The sequence below is a fragment of the Phoxinus phoxinus genome, assembly GCF_949152265.1.
Source record: "Phoxinus phoxinus genome assembly, chromosome: 12".
In the NCBI taxonomy this organism is placed as follows: domain Eukaryota; kingdom Metazoa; phylum Chordata; class Actinopteri; order Cypriniformes; family Leuciscidae; genus Phoxinus; species Phoxinus phoxinus.
In genome coordinates this window covers 30,991,210-31,014,795 of record NC_136887.1, presented here as the reverse complement: position 1 = coordinate 31,014,795, position 23,586 = coordinate 30,991,210, and the positions used below count along the sequence as shown (strand labels likewise).

Sequence of the window (23,586 nt, the reverse complement as noted above, 5' to 3'; positions counted from 1 at the left end):
AATCAGAAGTGTCAGCAAAAACATGTATAATGTTACAAAAGATTGAAAAAAAAATGCTGTTCTATTCATAAAAGACACCTGGAAAATGATGTCTGAAATCCACAAAAATATGAAGCAGAACGACTGTTTTCAATTACAATTACACATTCCATTACAGGAATAAATGATTTTTTTTTAATATAAAAAAATATATATTGAACAATTTTTTAAAACGTGTTTATTTTGTATTTTTGATCAAATAAATTCAGCTTGGGTTAGCTTAAGATACTTAAAAAAAAAATATTTAAAAAATCTCAGCAAACTTTTGAACGGTAGTGTACAAGAACAGTGGAGGAGTTTGCAAAAATCTGCAGAAACACACACACATGCATTCAGATGAAGAACTTAGTTACATAATTGAGATCCATATCATCTTTAATTATTCATTGCTACAAAAACCAATGACATTAAGGCTTGCATTAGTTATTCCCCACATAATCAATATTTGATTTTTAATAATAAAGGCGCTCTGGCAATTTAAAGTTACTGACTATTGCAGAATTGACATTAAATGTCAAACACTAAAAAAATATATTAAAAAAATATCCAGTCTTTAAATAAGGCAATGACATGGATATCTAAGAAGACTTCATGCCTTGTGACAGCCAGGGTCTGCCCAGAGTTTGAATCCAGGATAAAGGACTTGTTTAATATAATCTTGTTATGTAGTTCTTATATAATAACTTGTAGGAAATGCATTTGATATGCAGCCTAGATCTATTGCATGGGGGAAAGAAACGTCTCATTACTTGCCAAAGCGCCATTTACTTCCTGTTCAAGAAATGCATTCAATAGGCTGGGAAATAGCCAGCACCTGAAATAAGTCTCACTGGACTGCACTGATCTGTCCATCTTTAGAACATTTTTCCTTGAGAAACTCTGCGACACATACACACACACACACTGAGCTTAACAAAGTGCACTATGTACAGTGTTTTGATGAACTACTTTATCAGGAATGCAATGTTTCCATAACACCCTTTCCAGGTGCAGTTACAATGTCGCCTTAAAAAGGCAGGCAATACAGTAAATGTACAGGTGTTTTCAACACCTATGAGGAGCCGTGGTCTCCTATAATCAGCCTAATTTCCCTTGCACCCTCTGTGACCTTATCTGACTGAGTTGGGTGAAAGAACAGGCTAGAAAAAAACTGGTAGAAATATTACTGCATGCAAAAAAATGAGAACATTTTGAAACATGCAGTGAGCGTCTGAGAACCTTATTCAAGGATCTGACACAATGTGATCCTAGAAAAATTTATAAAAACTATTGACACAAAATACAATTTACATCCATCCACAACCTGCACTCTCTCCATAACCCTGTGCGACGAGCTTCCTTTAAATCCGTCTTTTCCTTGCTTTACTTCTCTTCTCCATTACTGCGGATCTTGTATCTCTCCAGGAACTCGGCATGTTTCTGTCTCAAGATTTCCTGCTGCTTCTTAAAGCCATTCACTCTAGAGGGAAAAACAGAAAGCAGCATGATCAAATCAAATTTGTAAAATTTCTGAAGAAAAGTGCTATTCCATGCAAAAAAAACCAATCTCTGGTATTATGCTAGGGCAGGGTTACCCAAATGTGGGTTCGCAGGAGAATTGCAGGGGGTTTGTGAAAAGCTTGGAATTAATTATTTCAAAAGTAAAATTATAATAAAAAAATGGGTCTGAACGCCACGATAATCGTGAGATAGCCGAGTGCAATTGTCAAATAAAAGGCTGTGATTGAATGAACTGCAGTCCGAGTGTTTCAGAGTGAAGCGTGGCACTGTGTTCAGTGCACACACCAGCAGCTCATGATCCGCTGTTTTCAGCATCTCACAGCTTCACAGTAAATGCAGCGACCTCCAAACGAAACGTGCCCTAGGTTTACTTTATTCACATATTTCCATAATCTCCAACATTTTTGAAGACAGAATTTTTCAGCATTCCACTAGTATTCTACCAAAATAAAAGCTGACAGATTTGAAATGTTAAATGCTTGTAAAAGTTTGAAAGTGAAGAATTTTAGAATTTGAATTTTAGTATTAATTTTTTTTATATATTTAAAAATATATAAGTAACACTATTATAATTGTATCAAAAATATATATATTTATGATAGAATGGTATTTATGAGGTAAACATCAATAGTAATAGTGCTGTCAAATCGATTAATCGCATCTAACAAAAGTTTTTATATATAGTTATATATATGTGTGTGTGTGTGTGTGTGTGTGTGTGTGTGTGTGAGTGACAGCACTAAAAAACAATAATAATAAGTATAATTATTCAATATGATTGGGTTCCTCAAACACCAGTGTGAATGTAATGTGGACTGAGACTCAACTAAAAAGAGGTTTGAGTCCACTTTAAAGTCAAAATAAAACACTTATTTTTAAACATTTTATCTATTTACTTGCCTGTCATATGATCAACTGATATCAGAGAACTGTGAACATACAAATGTAATGTTAAATCATTAAAATATTAACAAAATCTCATTGGGTGCATAGTACATATTTTAAGGGTTCTGCTGACAAAAACGTTTGGGAATCTCTCTGATTTGTGATATTCTGGTCCCTCAATATGGCAGCACCATGCAATTTAGCATTATTATAATTACTACATTTTTCGCCGCAAAAAAGAAACATGATTTACACAAGTACTCGACCACCAAATGGCAAGTGCACAGTCCGGTTGAACATACTTAAAATGTGCTCTTGAATTACTGTGGCGACAACAACCTTCAGTACTTCAACCTAATGAATGAGTTTCTAATAAAGTACAAATCCACCAAGGCAGTCAAATGAACATGAGATGAACCTATACTCCTCTTACCCTGTCCCACAACTACTCTCCTTCACATTTTAACAATGTCTCCGTAGTTTCAAACGTTCCCGCTTTTGTTTTCACAACCTGAGGCTACATGTGTAACCTCAAAGTGCTCCCCACCTGGCTCTTTCTTTGGATTCATTGTAGATCTCACTGATGACTCTGTCCTTCTCATCCATGAAGTTATTATGGACCTCTTCCAGTTTCCTGCATGACAGACCAGCCCAGAGGTCAAAGGTGAACAGATTTACTGCCAACATATATATTTGGAGGGGTGAACCGACATCCACGGAGGTGCCCACATAACTTTGGGGTCACATTTAAAAGGGCACATGGGCAATAAAACATTTGATCATTTTTCAAAACATTTCAAGTGCACTTCTGCTACGCGTCAACCGAGCAGTGTCTGTTTATAGAAGATACTTAATCTCAGTCGCCTGAATTCAAGGTGTAAAAACATTGCACTGATACTGGAAAGCATAACTAAACATCGGGGATTATGGGAAACCAGTGAACACACTCTACTGGGGTTTGTCTGGCTCTGGGACAGACGAAATGCCTTTCAAAAACAACACGCCATTATCACGCACTCATCAGAAAACCGATGCACGGACAAAAGAAAAACATTTTCATACAAACAGTTGCAAAACACTCACTTATCAGCACAGCATCATTCAGAATGTGTTGAAAAATATCAGGATGGACCGGTGTGCATGCTGACCTCAATACTATGTGCACCTTAGTGTGATATGATTAGGTCTCACCTGAACCCAAAGTAATGTGCGGAGAGACTGATTAGCATGGTGAGCACGCAATAGCCCACCAATCGCATGTTCCGTTGCTTTCTCTTTTCCCTCTCCTCAGCCGTGCTCTCCTGAGGCTGGGACTGTCGGAACTGCTCCCAGTAGCGCATGCTCTCTGTAGCCTCCGCACTGGGAAACACAGAGACAGATAGCAGGTATTTTAGCCATTCAACCAGAATCTTATGTAACACGTATACCCAGAAGTAAAAGCCATCATGACAAGTGATCCTATTAACTTTCATAAAAACATTTTTTTGCTCTTATTGTGAATTATACAACAGAGCACACTTTTATACATGGACTAAAATTTGTTTTCATAACCCTTCATAAAAATGTACAAACCTTTCTGAACAAAACGGGTCTAGTTCTTGTCCGTGCAAATCTTGCCACCATGATGTTAGGGTGTTCTGGGTGGTTGCTTACTGGTTCGAGTCAAAAGAGCCCATCCCTAAGTCTCTATGATATTCTTGGGCCTCAATTATAAAGAAGTGCATATAATAATCCGAAATGTGAACGTACGAGTTTCCGAAATGTTCCTATGAGCGATTTCTAAAACATCCGTACGCACAAAAAAGTTCCTAAATGCGACCCTTTTTATAAATTACAGTTCATCTCAAATTCAAGCGTAATGTGTGTAACTCACACATCATCAGTGGGCAAAGAAATCCAAGTGCACTCTCAGAAAATGTGTGTGTGGTAGGAAAAGCCTGGTTTCTGTTCGTGTGTGTAGGCATATATTGTTATTTTCAGGAAATCATTCATACATGTATGTAATTATCACAAAATAGTTAAAATGTTGCCCACTCGTGCATATAATTTTAATAATGCATAATGTGATAGCCTAATTATCTTTAAAGTTTAATAAACAATGTTGAATTAATTTAAGTACTGCTACATGAGCGCCAAAAAGGTTCATATGCATGCTTTTGTTGCCACATGCATAAAATAACATTTCCACGTCAGTTTCTGCCTTTATCAATGCCGATTTTTTCCTCCCTTTTGACATATGATAAAATAATGCATGGAATATATAGAACATATGATAGTACGTGCGTTTTAAAAAATGAGGCCCCTGGTTTTCTATATATAGCAATGTTATAGCCTTCATGTTGGTATAAAATGCCCACTTTCACAATTCAGTAAAATCCCTTTTAATAAAGTCAAGTTGGTTGATTATAGAGCTGACAGTCTCCCAGTTGTTGCTCACCTGGGGCTGTTGGTGGCGCTGGAGGAGGTTCTGAAGGACTGACCTCCAGGGCTCTGGTACCTCAGCCTGAGGTCATAGTCCCGCCTGGAAACGTCTCTGCTCAGCACCCTGTACGCCTCGTTCAGATCCACAAACTGAGTGTGTAGGCCGGGATTGGAGGGGTCACTGTCTGGGTGCAACTGAAGGAAGAAAAGAAAAAGGGGATGGAGAGAATAAAAGTTTGTTCAAATATCTTTACCTGTAATATTAGAAGTGACACTTGCCAAAGCATGCATGACTAGTTACTGTACTGCTGTGTGACTGCTTGTAAATTTCACTGTAAGTTAATTTACATTTCCTACAAAGGCTTTCGGTTGTTGCTGCTATTGGTGCAGAAATGACATCTTCACATGTTCACTTCTTCACATGTAGTGACAAATAAGAACTTAAAACAATGATTTTATTATTATTCAAAACTTAATTTATTACATTATTATAACTTGATACTTATCATGCTAGACAAAACAAATTGAAATACAAAAATGTAGTCTCCTTAATCCATTGAATTCATAAAAACACTGAATAAAGACCATCAGATTAATGCATGTCTCATATTTAATGAATAAGAAAATGCCAAGTCTCATCTTTACGACCTTTTCACCTTTCTGCTCTCATTTGTTCTGTATGTCACATGGCTCATAAACCTTTTATGACCTTTTATCTGCTTCTGACTGGGAAACAAAGCACCCATATCCCCGTACCCTCATACACACACACACACACACACACACACACACACACACACACACACAGGTTCTATCTTGCCCCGTCACTCTGCCTCCTTGACCCGTAAACAGACGTTTCTCATTCTCAATCATTCTCATTCTCACAGACACATGCATAATTCTCGTATTCCCTCTGTTTGTTACTGTCCCCCCGAAACATATATTGAATTGCTTCAGTTTGAGACGTTGACACATTATACACAGAAAAAAGTGCTGAATGAAAAAACACAAGAATAAATGCCTAAATATTTAAGATTATGGGAACAGACAGGCTCTCTGCCACAACTGAACAGCTCCCTCTAGGGGTGAGGAGGTAAATAACTAAGCATCATTTTTGCACAACCATACAAACTTTTCAGAATGCATCAAGCAACTTTTTTAACACTAAGGATTAACTATGTATCAGAGAAGAAATTTTGAGGATCTGTCTCATTTTTTTGATAAATTAAATGTAAATTGGCAAATACGTTGCAATTTTATGCATATTTTGACCTTATTGCTAACTCCCCTTCCATTCTCAAAGTATAGATTAAATAAAATTGAATGGTTAAACCGATGTTAAAGCCCGTTCACACCAAGAACGATAACTATAGAAATAACCATACTAGCATTTATACCAGTTATGTTGCTGTCTGTCACTTTAAATTCTGTTTAAAGCAGGATGGATTCTGATTGGTTGTCAATGTTTTTTTTCCCACCATTCATCGGCTGGAAAAAAAAAATCTGAAAGTGATTCCAACTATATTGTTCCTCTGTCATTATTGTTATAGTTGTGTTGTGGACTTCCCTATTCTCATAGAATTATTAGAACGATTATTAAAATGATGTAGTTATAGTTATTGACCTTACTGTGGATGTGCCTTTAATGTGCATGAATAGCTTTCAGACCAACTCAGTCAGTATAGTTTGTGCCAATTGTAACACTAGACTCTATGACTCTAAAATGAAAGCATAATTACGAGAAATTAACCTTTTTGGACTTGTCGAAAAATGCATTCTTAATTTGTTCCACCGTAGCGTCCGGTTTCACCCCGAGAAGTTCATAGTAATTGGCTGATGACCTACAAACAGAACGAGAGATGATTAAAACAAATAATTTCTCAACACTGTCTTCATGATGATAGGATTAAAAAAAAAAAGTTTCTCTACAATAAGATTAATAATAATAACAAACAACTGCAGCTAAATTTCATAATCGTATGCTAATATGACAGCCTGATCAGAACAATGTAAAAAAAAATTTTTTTTCTTGATTTAAGCATTAACTTAACTTAATTAATTTTTTTAATTCACAGAAAATATGATGTAAAATCTAATTTATCTGCTCAACCAAAAGTATCTTGATTAAAGAATGTTTAGATATTTGTACTGGAAAACAAGACAAAAATACAGAGTAAGAAATTCACTTTTCGTAGTGACGTGTCAAATTAGTTTTGAGCATTTGAGCTACGGGTAAACTATTTTGATCTTGGCAGCTGCATGTATTATTACTGCTGAAATGAAGACATGTTTCATCCATATTTAACAGATAAATAAAGTTCGGTGGTGCGTACCTCTGCGCAGTACAGAGTGAGAACAGCCTCTGGGAACTTTTACAGTACCACAAACAACTCTGACAGAAACGAAGCTGAGCCATCAACTGCATTATGCTCAGAAATAAACTCAATATAGATGAATCTGAAGAACAGGGGAGAGATATGTTACGTTAGCACAGATATAAGAAATAAACAACTAAATCAGATCTTTATTATGGTAAGAGAAATTCGTTCTTTGGATGTTTTGTTTGACGTTTTCTGTGGTTTCAGCATATTCAATGTATCCTGCGTTTGGTTGCAGTTTTAGCATGTTGAATGTGGCCTGTCTGAGTGGGGCTTTATTATGTTGTCTTTAAGTTTTAGCATGCTGAATGCATGCAGTGTTTGGATGAAACTTTATCACGATGAACGCTTGCTGCGATTGGACAAAACCTGATTGTGTTCAATGCATGTTGTGTTAGCTTGAAGCTTTATCATGCTGAATGCACATTTCGTTTGAGTTAGGTTTTATCATGATGAATGCATGTTTTGTTTGAGTGAAGCTTTACATGTTGAATGCGTGTTGTGTTTTGGTGTGACTACATACCGCTCAGCAGGATGCCATTGAAATGCAGGCGGTCAGCAGCTCTGCAGGAGATCCTGAATGGACACAAGAGATTACACAAAAACATATCATGTTTTAAATCACATTTTAGGCCTTTCTTTGACATCTACCCCCGTTTTCACAGACAAGGCTTAAGCTAGTCCCAGACTAAAAATGCATGTTTTAGCTGTTATAACTCAAAGCAACTTGCACTGAGATATCTTATAATATGCCAGTGCCATTGGTTTGTCTTGATACGCACACCAGTAATGTTTTTTCTAAGGCACGTTTAAAAAAAGTGACTTAAATGTCATAATTAAACTAAAGCCTAACCCTGGCTTAATCTAAACCCTGTCTGTGAAACTAATGTTCTTAAATTAATCTTAATTGCAATCACTACACCCTAAAAACCCTTGTATAGTTATGTGTGGACATTAATAGTCAAGTTTGGCCTCCACAATGTATATTTTTCAGGACATCAGGACCACATACACACCAAATTAAGGTAATGCAATGCATGTGTTTCCTGTCCAAACATCTACATTACCGAACGTAAACATAATAAATCTGAGCTGAACAACAATTTATCCAATAGGAATTTATGACCAATAAATAATAAACCGAGTAAGTTAACGTTAGATGTCAAAATCTAGTGAGCTGCCTAACAAGGCAGCATTTTCTGCACAAAACACGGCTGTCTCGAAACGTTAACTAAAAAGCTGTCTAATAAGTCAGCTCTCTTGGTTTGAGACACAGCCATTGAAAAGAAAAGTAACTCAAATTTGCCGGTAGCTAATGTAATCAAATATTTATATGCCAAATAATATACGATCTTAAACCGTTTGTAAACAGTCGTGTCTTAAACCATCTGATATGTTAGAATCAAATTATCAGTCCGTGTGAGAGAAATTCACTTTCCACTCAGGCTACTAGCTTAGCTGTAATGCTAACAACAACAACAAACTTAAGGGAAACGTGTAGCTTAGCAGACAAACACTGATCAAACGTGCTGTAAATCTCGTTAGTCATAAATCAGCGGATTAAACACAAATAATGGCGTCACCTTCATTCACGGACACGCCACGCGCGGGTCGGCTGTGAGCATGTTCTGCGCTTTCATAACGCCTAAACAGCGCTGTTACATAAAAGGACAAAGTGTTTCATGTCTCACACACAGCTGCTGTTTGCACTGTTTACCTGTTTTCAATAGATTAAATTTTTTACACTAATAATAAAACGATACATTTTAGATATAGATATAGCATTAAATAAATTACTAGGGTACCTATTACATAAATACTAGTTTATTTAGCCGTTAATTACTTGCATATTTGTGAATAATATAACTATTAGGCCCAGATTTAGCTGGGTCATTGAAATAAAGCTTAAATTATTTATTTTTTTAAACCCTCAAAACTAATGTAATGCATATTTTTGAGTCATGAACATTAAACACGTTTCAGTTAAATATTTTTTTTTTTTAAATATCTGGCAGTATAACCAAATAGTTGTGTAGTATGTGTATACTGTACCACCTGACATTGAAATTGTACCAACCAAACCATACTGGAAATGAGCAGTTTTTTACCAGAATTTGAGAGAGATCAACAAACCTTTTCACTCTGCCACAAGGATCAGTTGAGCTCCTCTGGATGATGCATTATCATATTTACTGATGTTATTACCTTGTCTATTCACAATAAAAGAGGCATGTTTGCAGTTGCCACCTTGACATTATGTGAATTTACAAATTGATGGACAAAAGTTTTTCAATTATCTCAACAGCTCTAAAACTACTGATATTTATAAAGGTTGTTTGTTTATATGAAAGGTTTCAAACCTTTGCCATAGATGCCATAGTATTCAGTTTTGTATTATTAAGACACCATTTTAAATAGTTTTCTTAGTCTGTTCATTTGTTTGGACAGTTACACCACCTGACATTTTAAGGGTTTAAGATAAGATAACAAAACATTAAATAATATGTATTATCAAAATATACTACTCAAACTAAATAGGTTTTATAGAATTAAGTGATATATATCATGAATTTATTAGTGTCAATCAATATTTCTTATTGGCCATGAATCTTAAACAGTTTGTGTTTGTGCTGTTGTTACAATGATATGAGGGTTGTATAACTCCTGTACTGAATTTTGAAGACATGGCAAAATCCAACTGGGCACTTACTAGGGTACATGGCTAAACCATTGAACCATTGCATCCATAGATCAGTCTGATCATCAAAAAAAAAAAGGTCATGCTTCACATAAGCAGCAAAAAAGTAATTTATTTGCTGCACACTTGCATAACTGAATGCTTAAAGAAAAGAGAAAGTGAAAAAAAAAATGGAAGAGAAAAAAGTATATCTTTGCAATTCTGTCATTGGTGTTATGATGAAAGACTCTCCACCTTAAAAAAAAGAAAGAAAAAAGAAAAGAAAAAGAAAATGGTGATTCCGACCTTATAATATGCCCATAAATATGACCAGGTAAATGCAGTACTGACCTCAGAGAGAGAAGAAAAGAGATGCTCGAGAATGTAGGCAGCTTTGAGACGTTGCTCTTCTTCACTGTTATACTGAATCGCTTCCAGCAGAGGAACACCATTTAACCTCGTAAACTCCTCAATCACCTGTTACAAGCAGGAGCACTTCAGTTCAATTTGCTTGTCAAGTGATTCTAAGTAAGGCTGTCATGAATACGAGAAACAGAGGAGAGTCTGCTGGCAACAATAGAATGAGACAGTTCGTAATAAAACCAGAATCAACATTTGGTTTGGCTTTTTGGAGATGACGAGAACTGAAGGATTTGAAATCTTATAAAAGCGATGCAGAGATGGTGTTTATCACTCAACAGGTGAGTAATGTATTTTATTAAACAGACAAATCGCCATTCCTAGCTCTCTAACATAGTTTATTGTAAAGCATTATCTATTGTGAAGAGTCTTATTCATCCGCACAATCAAAATGCATGCAGTTTTGTTTTTTAATCGCTAAAGGGCCAAAAGTTACAAAGTGTACCTTAAAACTATAATAGTCTCTCAATGATACTAAAACAACAGTGTTTAAGCGAGACAGGATTCACATTCACCTGTGGGCTGCTGGATAGCAGCATGTACAGCACTTCCAGGCTCAGCGTCACCACCTCCGGCTCGGCCATCTTGAGTGTGGCACAGAGGGCGCCGAGCAGCCCTGCTTGTGTCAAACCAACACAGTACTCTGTGCCATGATGCGCGATATTGCCCAGAACTCTCAGTGCCTTGTGCAAACATTCATGGTTGTGAGAACGTTAGATGTGTATGTTATCGAAATGTACATGTTTTTGTGAATATGAGTACTAAAGCAGCAGGGAGATATATATACACATATATTACCGTAACCATTATTATGGCACATAGTATTTTCACCTAAAAAAAATGGTTTTAGGCCAATTATTAATATATTTTGCTGTATGTGTCAGTAGGAAATATCAGTTAACATTTTCAAACATTCATTTTGCCATTTATTGTAATAATCCAGTGAGATTTTTGTATGCACAAGGAGTCTGACAACAGCCAGTTATGATCCACACAGATCTGATCTCACCATCATCAAGTTTATCTGTGATTACATGAAGAAACAGAAAAAAACTGAATAAATCCAGAAGAACTGTGGCAACGTCTCCAAAACGTTTGAAGAAACCTTCCTGCAAAGATACCTGAAAAACGATGTGCAAGTGTATCTGGACAAAAGCAGTTTTAAATGCAAAGGGTGCTCACACCAAATATTGATTTGATTTTGATAATAGATAAATAAAATCTATTTATTACATTATTTTTGGAGGCATCCTCACTTTACAGCATTTTTAGTGCCTATCACTTTTCACAGTACTGTATCTTCAAGCGTCTTGGAGACGTTGCCACAGTTCTCCTGGATTTATTCAGTTTTTTTTCTGTTTCTTCATGTAATCACAGATAAACTCGATTATGGTGAGATCAGATCTCTGTGTGGATCATAACTGGCTGTTGTCAGATCCCTTGTGCATACAAAAATCTCACTGGATTATTAAAATGAATGGCAAAATGGATGTTTGGAAATGTAGACTTCCTACTGACATACAGCAAGAGATATAAATAACTGGCTTAAAAACTTTTTTTGGGGGTGAAAATACTAACGTGCCTAAGACTTTTGCACAGTACTGTGTCTATACACCTCATAGTGGGTCGGAGTCCACAAATGTAGTTATATATGGTAGAGTAATGTATATATGCATGCCTGTTCCTCACCATTGTGTTAATTCCTTTCGAAAAAGACAGAAATTGGATTAATATGGGAACCATTTTGAGGAGCAGCAGGCCAGAGCAGAACCCACTTGAACCAACTGAAAAATAAATAAAATAGTACAAATCGCTTTCATAATTGTGAGAAATTAGTTTTCTCCAATAAAACACAAGTTAATTTTAGTTTGAGCTTTACTGCCGAGTTAATTGAGATGTAAATCATTCTGAGCAAATGCATGCTAATGTCCTGCTCACCGGTGAGGTTGTTGAGCGCCCACAGGCTCTCTCTGGACAGAGCAGGATGAAGGTGAAGGTAAGTCTGACTGAAGACACACAGCGCAGCGAGGAGACGAGTGTCCTCTGGCATTACGTCACCTCCACTGACCAGCAGGTTACCAAGGCAACGCAGAAGAGGCCAAATGAGCTGCACGGCAAAAACAAAAGTCAGGGTCCAAAGGAAAGCGGTATGAGCTTTTCAGAGGATGAGAGACTCATCAGGAACCACATGATCATATTGCTGATAAACTGTGCAATTTGAACTGTTTGAGAGCTGAAGGTCAAATATTATTGTATGAAAGCTCAACTACGACGTTGCATCAGCATCTATACCACAATTCCATTATGCTTCATGAGATTGAAGAAATAATGTAGTGGTGAGGATTCATTATGGCAGGATTGATAATTGAATTATATATGAATATAGGCACTGTTTCTATTCAGTGAACATGCCAATTAAAAAGGACTCTCATTCTAAACCAGATGTGCAGTATGGAGGTGATGTAGATAATAAATATTTTGCTGTGATGGCTTACCAACTCCAGTCCACCCTCAAGGTTTCCTTGAGCAACAGCGCCTCCTAGTGTGATCATAACAGCACTGCATTGTGAGAGGGCGCCTTGTGCTATCAGCATCGAGTTGTCCAAATTTCTGCAAGCAAAACACAAACGTCATGTCATATATCAAATAATTTTTTAAGTCACCTTTTGTTCCAGAATTTACGTTATCTTGCAGAACTGACACTAAACAGGTTTCGAACAATTCTCGATTATTCTGTTTTTGTTGAGTAAAAAGTATAAAAGGAGAAAAGGCCACACCTGCTGACTAAATAGTGCAAACACCACATACACTCGATTGCTGGCCCAAAACCAAACTCAGGATCTGGAGTCAATGCTGAGATCACATGAGGGATTATTTCTGAAGCCAGGACTGCTCTGGGGTTTAAAACACACACAACATGTTGAGATTAATATCCTATTTGTTGTTGCCGTCAACAATTTAAACTGTAGCAATTTCAGCATTACGAGATCGAACCCCAGGCCAAAGTTGTGGAATCACCACACTTAGAGGATGTTCCCGGGTTTTTTACTTTATTGGCTAATAAACAAATCACAGATATGAACCAAACAATGTTTTGTTCAATAGCTTAACATTCTGGCTTTATGAAACACCTCACATTTTTTCCAGATTAAGTAGAGGAAAAAAGTATGGAATCGCTCAATGTTTAGGACAAAATTATGAAATCATCAAAAAAAAATATTTTTGCCCTATGACTTTTATGACCGCCTAAATTCAATCTCTTTTAACTGGTGACTAAATCACATTTTTAGCACCCTCTACTTGATCTGGACAAACACTTGCTATTATGTTTATTTGCTATAAAGTAATAAAGGTGAACATCCTCTAACTTTTTTACAAGCCAAGGGTTGTATTGAAAATCTTAATGTAACAAGCTGGTCACTTACGGGATGATTTTTTCAGTTGCGTCTTTGGCTTGTAGTAGCTGAGACAAAGTGAAACCAACCGCCTCAACCACTGCCAGATTATACCTCTGATTCTAGAACAGAGAAATCACCCGGTCACATTTCACCCCAAAATCAAAAGAAATTGTAATATTTCACACACACACACACACACACACACGCACACACACACACACACACACACACACACACACACTAATAACTAATATTTTTACATTACATGACAATTTATTAAGCATATTTACCCCAAATTTATCTCATTACTGTAATATGAGAAATAAAAAAGTAAAATATGAATCTATTTTAGTAATGAAAATCACAATGGAATTTAATAATAAAAAAATGCACAAAAGGAAAGTATCTGGTCATATTAAAATTGCCCTAAAAATTGTAATTTTCATCATGCAAAATGTATATATATAAAAAAAAAAAAAAATGATGCAGAAAAGTTTTTGTGAGATTCATCCTATAAGAATGCACCATAATCCATATAATATGCTCAGACTTGTGTTTGAAAGCCAGGTTGATTATAACCAGCAAGAGTTAACAGTCAGGCAGGCCCAAAAGTGATCGTTTTTAATATTAGTGACCCAAACGAGCTTACGTGAATACAGTTTGCCAGTGCAGAAACGATTCCCTGAGCTAGAAGCTTCTCTCTGACTACAGCGCTGTCAGGACACAGATTTCCCAGAGTGTATAAACAGAGTTCCTAAAGGAAAAGACAAATTCATGAGGAATGATCGATTGCATCCCTGTGACACTGACTTTAAAGCGGTGACTCACTGACCGTTAGCTTGGTGCTCTGGCCGGAGAGGTAGGTGAGGAGGTACGGGCCCGCAGGCAGACAGGCCTGACCTACGCTGGCATGAGTAGAGTGAGACAGCTCATGGAGACAGTGTGCAGCTTCCAGCTGACACTGGGCATTATGAGCACTGAGCTGCCCGATTAACATGTGCATGCTGTTCTCGGATCTGAAGGAAATAGAGGCACTGCATTAGTGAGTACAGTATTTATGGCTACATGGCTATCCAATTATTTTATAGATGGAATAACAGCACTTTAATTCTGTGAAATATTATATAAGCCTCCTTAAATAAGATGGAGTAACCTCGTGTTGGTTTAAAGGTTATACTTAATGAAAGTGAGTTGGGTCTCTGGGTTCCTTAGTGCTTTTCTTAGAGATGCAAGACGAACTGCTTTCTCCTCACCCCCAGACTGGACTCCACGTATTAACTCTCTGATCTAATGTTATATATACAACACACAGTAAATACTCAAGCTATGTGACATAAAATATGTTTAGTTTGTTGAGGAAGGGAAATAAATGAGCTTTTCTCTCTGAAGACTCACCTGTTCAGGTGACAGAGGGGCGGAGCCAGTCTCCACGGAGTCTTCGTCATCCACATTCTGCAGGAGTCTCTTACTGATGAGCTGTCTGTCTCTACGTGCCTGTCTGAGAGCTATGGATGGATGAAAGAGTCAATAATTTATTATTTTGCCTCAACATTACAGGTTTAAAATAATATAGAGGCCCAATAGTACAGCACACACATACTGTAACGTTACACACATTTCTCAAACTCTCTTCTCTTGCGTTTAAACTCCTCCAAATCACTGGCAGATCCACTTGCTTTGTGATGGAGGGTTTTCAATCTCCACATCTTTATGATTACCGCGTCCAAATGCGAGTTTGCGCCCTGAATATCGTATTAGTTTGTTATCTATAACAAACAAACAAACAAACCTGAACTATGCTCTGTAACTCTCATTGCATATTTTCAGGTATTTTATCAGCCTGGCTTGATATTGATATTTTATCATGTGAACCGTGGAACTAATATTTCAAAATAAAAGTTTCCAGGAACCGGCGAATGACATCCTATATCATCATAATAAAATGTTATTATTATTAATATGATAATAATATTGATTATTATTATTAACAAAAATACATGGTTGTGAATAGACATTTTACAGGACGTTTTTTTTCACCATCCCCTCCAAAGACATACAAAAATTTATGAATCTATTAAGTCTATGATCCTCTCACCCCGTGTGGCTTTTAATTTGAAATGTTCAAACCTGTCGCATCTTTCGCGTTTGGCTTCACATCTCTCTTTAGAAGATTCGAGTAAACGCTCTCAATTCATCTCAATGCCATTAGTAAATAAATTCAGAAAACAAGCAGAGGTTCATGTACAGTTTCTAGGTAAGTAAGTGACTATGGAAATGTGAGCGTTTACTGTGTGAATAAATCTAGACATTGAAGGTTTTTATTTGTCTACACAACATGAAGACCACATGTTTCCACAGCATGATTTACGGTATCCTATGTGATATGATTTGCTTTTTGAATAATATATTTATAATGATCATTATATAGTGGCCACTGGTTTCCAGGGTGTCAGGATATAGTTTGTGTGTATATTGATGATGAGGCATTGCAACACACTCTGTGACGTTAACTGAGTTGGCCTAATGTGATAATTTTTTATTTGAGAAAGTACCACTTTGTTCTTTATTGACAGTTCACATGCGTGTTCTCATATACCAGCCTCTTAACTCAATTTTGTAAAAACTAAATTTTTACTTTTTTCAGGTGACACGTTTTTCAGAGGTTTATATCCACCATGTCACAGGCAACCAAACGCAAACACGTAGTCAAAGAACTTCTGGATGACTTTGTCAAACCCACTGAAGACCAGCATATCATGAGGGTACGATTGCAATAGTTTGTGGGATCTGTACGGCATTGAGAACCCGATATTCTGATTATACTATGTTAGTAATACTTGCACACCTCCTCCTCCTCATCACAGGTCTTGGGAAGTAATGGCAATAACCTCCACGAAGCTGTGACTGGCAGTGGCGAGCGCTACCTGGTCAGTATGCCTACCAAGTTCCGCAAGAACCTCTGGATCAAACGAGGTTAGTTTGTTCTGCCTTTCCTGGGCATATCTCTGTTCTTAAAGACGCTAACACGTTTTCACAATCTTTCTCTGTTTTTAGGAGACTTTGTCATTGTTGATCCTATTAAAGAAGGAGAAAAGGTGAAGGGAGAAATAAGCTTCATACTTTATAGGGACCACATTCAGTACCTGAGGAAACTTGGTGTCTGGTAAGACCATTTTACTATTATATATATATATTATTAGTTTATTATATATACCATATTACTTGTATAATGGATTTCATAATTTTATATATAAATTAAACAAACATTATATGTTGTCAATCAATTAAACATATTTAACAAATTAATCACACATTTTTCAGTAATTTATTGCGATTAATCACACGTAACATGAACGTTTTTAATAATTTTTTTTATATTGTAATAATTTCACGTTTAATCTCCAAATCAATGCAGAAACAACATAAAGACAGTGGCCTATGTTTTAAATATCACAGATACCAACACTGCTACTGATATACAATTTATTTTAGCCATTATAGCAATTCAGCATTACAGTATAATTAAAAGCCATACTTTTTAAACATTTGTTAGGCTTTAAATCTATAACATCTTTTATTTTAAGTGAACTTAAAACAATCTTCACAAACCCATTGGAATAAATGTCACATTAACCATTGCCCTTCAATGTATCAGGGCTTAATTATTTCTATAGGCCCAGTCAGATCGTTTCAGATTTTCACAAAAAGTTGCTTTAAGATTTTCATTTAGGTCTAACACAGGTAGGATGTAAACAGAAATTGAATAAAGCTATCAAAAACTTCACTGCATAAATTAAATATAGATTAATCCTTATTAAAGCTACAAAAGTTATTCAGTCAAGGGCAGTGAGTGATTTTCTCTTTTTTTTTGTTCTTTTATCCTTAATGACAGACAGTAGCGGGTTTATTAGGCTGTTGTCACTTTAAGACTTGCTGCACATGATGCATCCCATTTTCTCACAACTCTTTACGTTAATTTAAGACTTAATTTAACTAATTTAAGACTGTGTTTGCGAGGATATTCGAGAAACCGGTCATTTTGGCATCATTTTGTGTATTTTTGTCAGTTCAAGCGCTGTCTGAAGCGGATGCACTTTTTCGCTAGAGTGTGTGTGAGTCACACAGACAGGAGATTCACAGACGTGCAATGATGATCGGTCGGTCAGATCACCTGTCAATCAAACACCCTGCGAAGGGTCAATTGCGTTAAAAATGATTACTCCCTAAAAATGATTACGCCCTAATATATGCTATATAGCAGTTGCAATATGTTTGTCTATAATATTTATATTTGCATTATTATTATCCCTAGACAATAGTAATTCTTCCCATTATCATGTGTTCAGATCTGTTCAAGAAAACAAAGCTGAAGTGTGTTTAGTAAACCTCATTTTCACACTTCACACAGGCCAGCAGGATTCCAGGAGGATCGCACATCCGGTGACCGGAGCGAGGGAACACCGAAAGAAAGAAGTGAAAGAAAAACCAAGGAGGAGGATGACAGCGACTCGGAGGATGACGACAGTGATCTTTTCGTGAACACCAATCGTTCCACTGTTCACTACAGTGAGAGTGAAGAAGAGACTGATGAAGAGGATGAGGAAAAGGAAGATGAAGGAAGGGCATAAAACGAGCAAACTGCAAAGGATGCTGGACGATGCTTACACTACAGCATGACCAAGACCAGTTTTCTATGATAATGAACCTTAATTGGGTTTAAAAAACAAAATGCCTGAGACTGAGATTTTCAGAGCTGAATCATTTCTCTCTAATGGCTTTCAGATGGTGATTCTGGTTTAGTTTACTGGGTCTCCAATCTAAAAGTCATTTTTGTTTCATTAAAAGGAAACAGATTATGTATCATAATTCTTGTTAATAAGGTTTTCTAATAAACTTTGTTTTGTATGCTTGTTGTTTTGTCCATATACAAATAGTTTAATACTTTGAAGGGAGATTTAAATATTTGACTGTAAGCATGAAATGATTAATCTTATCTATTTTTAAATGCCTGTTTTAGATCTTAATGTGAACGACTTGTGCTTATGTTAAATTATTACATTTTTGTGACTTTGTAATCAAATGTCACAACTTGATCGTCCAATGAAATGCTGACTTCTCTTAACGTCACAATATGGAAGAAACGATCCTTCTGTTTCATCGCAACTTAAAAAAAATTGATACCTAAAAACAAAAATTCAAATGAAAGACCATGCAATGCACAACATAATTTTTCAAGTGTTCATTGAGGAAGGAAACCTATTGAGAACTGATTTTTGTCAGCTAAACTCAACTCTAGTTTCGACTCTCAGGGTTGCATTTCTGCATTCAGAACTGGGTTTTAACATTTCAGTCCACAGTTGGAACATCTCAGCTGGGCTGCGCTTGTGCACCAGGAGGAAGGTGTGATTCGCACAGGGTTCCTTGGGCTCATCCTTGGGGAAGTCAAAGGTGAGGAAGGCAGGGTGGTGGATAGGAAACACTCTCAGTCTCTGAAGACACATGCCCAGGTAGACATCATCAATGGGGAACAGGTGAACCTTTTGCGACACCTCCAAAAGCCTATGGGCCAGAGAACCAGAGTAAACCACCCCCCCTCCACTAGGGTATGATGGGTACAGCCCTTTAAAGAAGCTCTCCGGAATGTAGTACTTAGTCCCATTAGAGCGCATAGGTGCTGCATTGTTTATCACGTTCCCTACAACAAACGTCTCCATTTTATTTGGCTGCCTGGATCCATTTGAGAAGCTTCCGTTTGCCTCCTCGGCCAGCAGATAGTCTAGGAGAGCGGGCGTCCTCACAAAGATATCAGCATCACCTTTAAAAATGAAACGGGCATGTGGGCATCGCCTTGGGAACCAGTCCCAGAACAGCACATCCTTCAGGGTGAGGTTAAAAAATGTGTCCATGAATTCCCATTGGAGGATGTCACCATATTTATCACTCTCTAATTGCAATTCCTCTTCAATATGCAATTCCTTTGGACGTCCCCAGAAGGAAGACCCTGCGAACAAGCCTTTGCCGCCCATCTCGGCTTTTTATTCTTCCTGAACGCCCCCAAGTTCCTCTTATCGCTTTTCTGTTCACAAAATCCGCAGACTGAGTTTTGATGGCCAGGAGCAACGTTGGTGCCCGATTCTTTGCTAGCGGACCAACATCACAAACATCTAAAGGATCTATGATCAGCGGATATTCTCGACAGTACATGCTGGTCACAAAATCTTTCATCTGCGTTGGTAAAGTGAAGAAATCTGGCATTGTAGTGTTAATCTCATAATCTGGAGAGCATCCATTCCCACTTCTTCCGGACCTTTCTATTTTGTAAGAAATACCGGGTGGGATTGCAGCCAGACGAGTTTTTAGGATGGGGTTATGCTGGGAATCCATCATGTACTGGATGATGTTCCATAGTGCTCCAATGTTTAGCTCGCTTTTCCAGAAGGATTTCACAGGATGGGGAGCCAGATCTCTGGAAAGTCTGAGACCACTGGCAGTAAAGAGGTTCTCCAGCACCGGATGAGAACCATGTGCACCGTGTTTCATGACATAGATCAGAGAAATCAAGATATAGATGTAGATTGGGAGCAGCAGTATGCATGGCAAACAGAAGAACAGGATCCTCCGGCGGTATCGATACAGACAAGAAGCCATATACTGAGGAAAAGAACATTTAAAAGTCATCACATTTTTTTAATCGAACTTAGACAGTCAACACAGGTGCTACTAGTATTATTACACAAGATTACTCAGACTTTAATTAAAATACCCATGGAAACTCCAAAGTTTCCACCAAAATACCACAGTTATTGTTACTACCAGGGTACGATTTGTGAAAAAAACAGAGGGGGGGATGTTTTGAAAAAATTTTATTAATAAAAATAGATCATGAGAACATGAACTTTATCACTGCATTTGGAGGAATTGTAAAATATTTTTTCTTATTAACTGAAGTAGCCTAACGCAATATTTTTACTCTAATAGCTTATCTTTCCCCACACATATGAACTGTGATCATGCAATAGCGTTACATCGCGATCAGTGTTGTGCATGAACGCGTTCATATTTTCGCCGAACGCTGAACTGAACGAATCACTTTTCATACAATGAACGTGAACGAGAGCGGCGCTCACTCTGGCAGGAATGAGCAGCACGCGCAGTTCACGTTCACGCTCATTTGAAAAGTCAGGTTTTACCAGGGCTTAATCCGACATTGGATCCGGAACCTTTTTTATTGGATCCGGCACCTCCTGGTTTCACTAAAATGAATTGCCTAAATGAAAAAAAAAAAAAATACTGTTTGTGTAGCCTAGTGTTCAATGTTTGTGCCACATGACTTGCGCGCTTTTTGTACAAGTTGAGATTGCTGTTAGCCTCGATCGTTTCACTCAGGGGAAAAATGTCAAAAAGACAGGAAAGTTTGCTTAACTTTTTCAAATACGCTGGACAGTCAGATCCCAAACAAGCAAAACTCGTTTCCGCTGATCAAAAAGGAGACACGGTGGACACAGTAGCCTAGTATCGATATCTCGTTATTTCGACATAATAAGGGGACATTCTAATCTGCATTAAGCGTTCTTATAGCCTAATGGTTTTCTATGGGAGGAAAATGCTTAACCGTTCATATTATTGGCTCATCTGATTTTTTGTGTAGCATAGCCTATTTGTTAGGATTTTAGTATCATAATGATTAGGCTAATAAATGCACGCACAATTATCCGTGAACTTGATTTGAACAAATGCCTTTCAACTTGTGTGTGCAAAATTCAGAATTAAATTAATGTGCAGAAATTTGTACAAATAGAGAGTACTAGGCTATGTAGGCCTACTATACTGTTGTAGCCATTAAAAAAGCGCGTTTCATATTTGTTAAAATATTATGTTTTTTTTTTTTTTTCATTGATTTCCATTTGATTTATGAAAAGTGAACAGCACGACCGAGATAGGATGCGCAATATGAGACATGGAGCGGGTCAGACATGATTTTGACCGTTGAAGTTGAAGTTGTTATAGAAAGCCTTTAAAGTGAATTTCGTTTTGTATAAATTGTATCTTAATTTTTATCAATTTTTCATCAACCAATTGCCTGTATTTAATGAATAGGCCGACGAAACAAATATAGCCTAACGGAGGCGCCCGCGCGCTCACTTGTAGCCTATTGCACGTGAACTAGAGCACATCCTAACTTAACGAAACTCAGTGTATGCCTCACACAGACATGACAAATACACCAAATACACAAAGCTTGAAATGTCTTTAAACGAAATAATTCAAAACGAAAAAAGAAAAAGGCTACTCTCTGATTATGTAATCCATTATTAGGCTTATGTGCATCTCTCTCTATAAGCGCGTTCACACGGAGATGGCGATCGACACTTTTAGAGAAAACACTTGTTTATTAATAAAAATCAATAGGCTACACGCACACATATTATTTCGAAATAACGAGATATTGTGTTGAAATAAAATTATTAATAATAATAATAGCCTACATCTTTGTTAAAATAATTTAACAAATGAACGTGTTAGATAGCCTATGTGAACTTAGTTCATAAAAAAAAAAAGAACTATGAACATGAAATAGTTCATTATCAGATGTGTGAACTGAAATTTGAGCTAGTTCTTTTTAAGTATGAACTGGCACAACACTGATCGCGATGCTGAGCTACAGTGAAATGATAGAAAGACATGATCTGTATTAGCAATTCGCCTTTTTCGCGCATGGATGCGCGAATGAGGCTCGCGTCTACCTCAGGACCTCTAGACGCGCGTTACATTGAAATCACTCGCGCCAGACGCTCAAGAGTGAGTGAGTAATCATTTTAAAATAAAATTGACTTTAATCAAACCACGAATCCGTGATAAGTTTTGTGATCCGTCTCGCCCCTATGTAGTAGCACTATGATCACTTTGAGGGGGGGATAAATTTATCCCCACCAGGGATACAAATAATTAAGCAGAGGCAGGGATACATTGACCAGAAAGGGGGAAATCCCACGCATCCCCCCCGGCAAATCGCACCCTGGTTACTACCTATAAAAATCATAATAATTATGATTAATTAATTAATGTGGACTCTCTCCTTCAGACAGTGTAAGAATCTTTCAAAGTGTTTTTAATAATAATATTAATAACGATTATTATTATCAACTTACTAGAGTATTGTTGCAGACAGGAGACGAGAGAGACAGCATTTAACCCGTTGTGGCAACGTCTCTGGCACGTTGCATTTATGCTATACGTCGCTGTCTTACGTGCTCGCAACATTGCAACAACGTAGTGACGTGTCAGGGCCATAGACGGGTCAGGGGCCTCATTTATAACCGGTGCGTACGCACAAAACAGGCCCTGAACGAGGCGTACGCCACTTCCGACGCATAAGTTGTGATTTATAAAAACAAACTTGACGGGAAAATGTGCGCACCTGCACGCAAACTCTGACCCATGCGTACGAACGTTTTGGAGACGGAGTAGTTTGGCGACACCGATGGTGAGCTGGAGTTAAATGTCTTTTTGGTTACTTTTTTAGACAGAAAATCGAAATTAAATTATACATATACAGAAAGATAATTCAAATATAATTTCACTCACCAAGCCTATCACTTGAAGCAAATATCCACATCTTAAATGTCCGCGCCAGCGAGCGCGTTGGGCCGTTTAGTGAAACTGACGCATATCTAACCGGCAGATGAAGTAAAACTGTAAATCTTCATTATGAGTCCTAATCATAATAGGCTACAGTGCATGTTCACAATTATAGTTTAAATAAAATAATGATTTAAAATATGTTTTACTTCCGATATAAACATTTAGATTAAATTTGCCATTCTCATTAATGGAGTTAAACACTTAAACTAGCCTACATGAAATTTAC

At 37.1% G+C, this 23,586-nt stretch overlaps 4 protein-coding genes across 5 annotated transcripts; 1 reads left to right on the top strand and 3 right to left on the bottom strand.

The window, feature by feature from the left end:
- Nucleotides 1-396: 396 nt before the first annotated feature.
- dnajc4 (DnaJ (Hsp40) homolog, subfamily C, member 4) lies at nucleotides 397-8,931 on the bottom strand. 2 transcript variants are annotated; one of them, XM_079631476.1, is made up of 9 exons: nucleotides 8,807-8,931; nucleotides 7,747-7,799; nucleotides 7,179-7,302; nucleotides 6,596-6,686; nucleotides 4,862-5,040; nucleotides 3,616-3,783; nucleotides 2,972-3,058; nucleotides 2,440-2,468; nucleotides 397-1,498 (listed from the first exon to the last, which is right to left on the bottom strand). In XM_079631476.1, the coding sequence occupies exons 3-9, from the start codon at nucleotides 7,268-7,270 to the stop codon at nucleotides 1,494-1,496; spliced, it is 651 nt and encodes a 216-aa protein (XP_079487602.1). In that variant the 5' UTR covers nucleotides 7,271-7,302; nucleotides 7,747-7,799; nucleotides 8,807-8,931; the 3' UTR covers nucleotides 397-1,493. The 2 variants fall into 2 exon arrangements, with proteins under 2 accessions (XP_079487602.1, XP_079487601.1); XM_079631475.1 differs by lacking the exon at nucleotides 2,440-2,468.
- Nucleotides 8,932-10,004: 1,073 nt separating this feature from the next.
- tmco6 (transmembrane and coiled-coil domains 6) lies at nucleotides 10,005-15,586 on the bottom strand. Its single transcript, XM_079631472.1, has 13 exons — nucleotides 15,334-15,586; nucleotides 15,114-15,223; nucleotides 14,896-15,005; nucleotides 14,551-14,734; nucleotides 14,368-14,472; nucleotides 13,746-13,837; nucleotides 13,098-13,214; nucleotides 12,816-12,930; nucleotides 12,259-12,427; nucleotides 12,010-12,104; nucleotides 10,836-11,003; nucleotides 10,252-10,377; nucleotides 10,005-10,155 (listed from the first exon to the last, which is right to left on the bottom strand). Exons 1-13 carry the CDS (start codon nucleotides 15,422-15,424, stop codon nucleotides 10,135-10,137), a joined length of 1,503 nt encoding a protein of 500 aa, XP_079487598.1. The 5' UTR covers nucleotides 15,425-15,586; the 3' UTR covers nucleotides 10,005-10,134.
- A 232-nt stretch (nucleotides 15,587-15,818) lies between these two features.
- On the top strand, nucleotides 15,819-19,056 carry eif1ad (eukaryotic translation initiation factor 1A domain containing). The gene is made up of 5 exons (XM_079631474.1): nucleotides 15,819-15,972; nucleotides 16,363-16,480; nucleotides 16,583-16,691; nucleotides 16,773-16,881; nucleotides 18,127-19,056. Exons 2-5 carry the CDS (start codon nucleotides 16,394-16,396, stop codon nucleotides 18,344-18,346), a joined length of 525 nt encoding a protein of 174 aa, XP_079487600.1. The 5' UTR covers nucleotides 15,819-15,972; nucleotides 16,363-16,393; the 3' UTR covers nucleotides 18,347-19,056.
- LOC307008561 (N-acetyllactosaminide beta-1,3-N-acetylglucosaminyltransferase 2) lies at nucleotides 18,988-22,951 on the bottom strand. Its single transcript, XM_079631473.1, is given in 3 exon segments — nucleotides 18,988-19,681; nucleotides 19,683-20,369; nucleotides 22,868-22,951. Coding segments are annotated over 3 exon segments (1,413 nt in total). The 5' UTR covers nucleotides 22,907-22,951; the 3' UTR covers nucleotides 18,988-18,994.
- Between the last annotated feature and the right edge of the window lie 635 nt (nucleotides 22,952-23,586).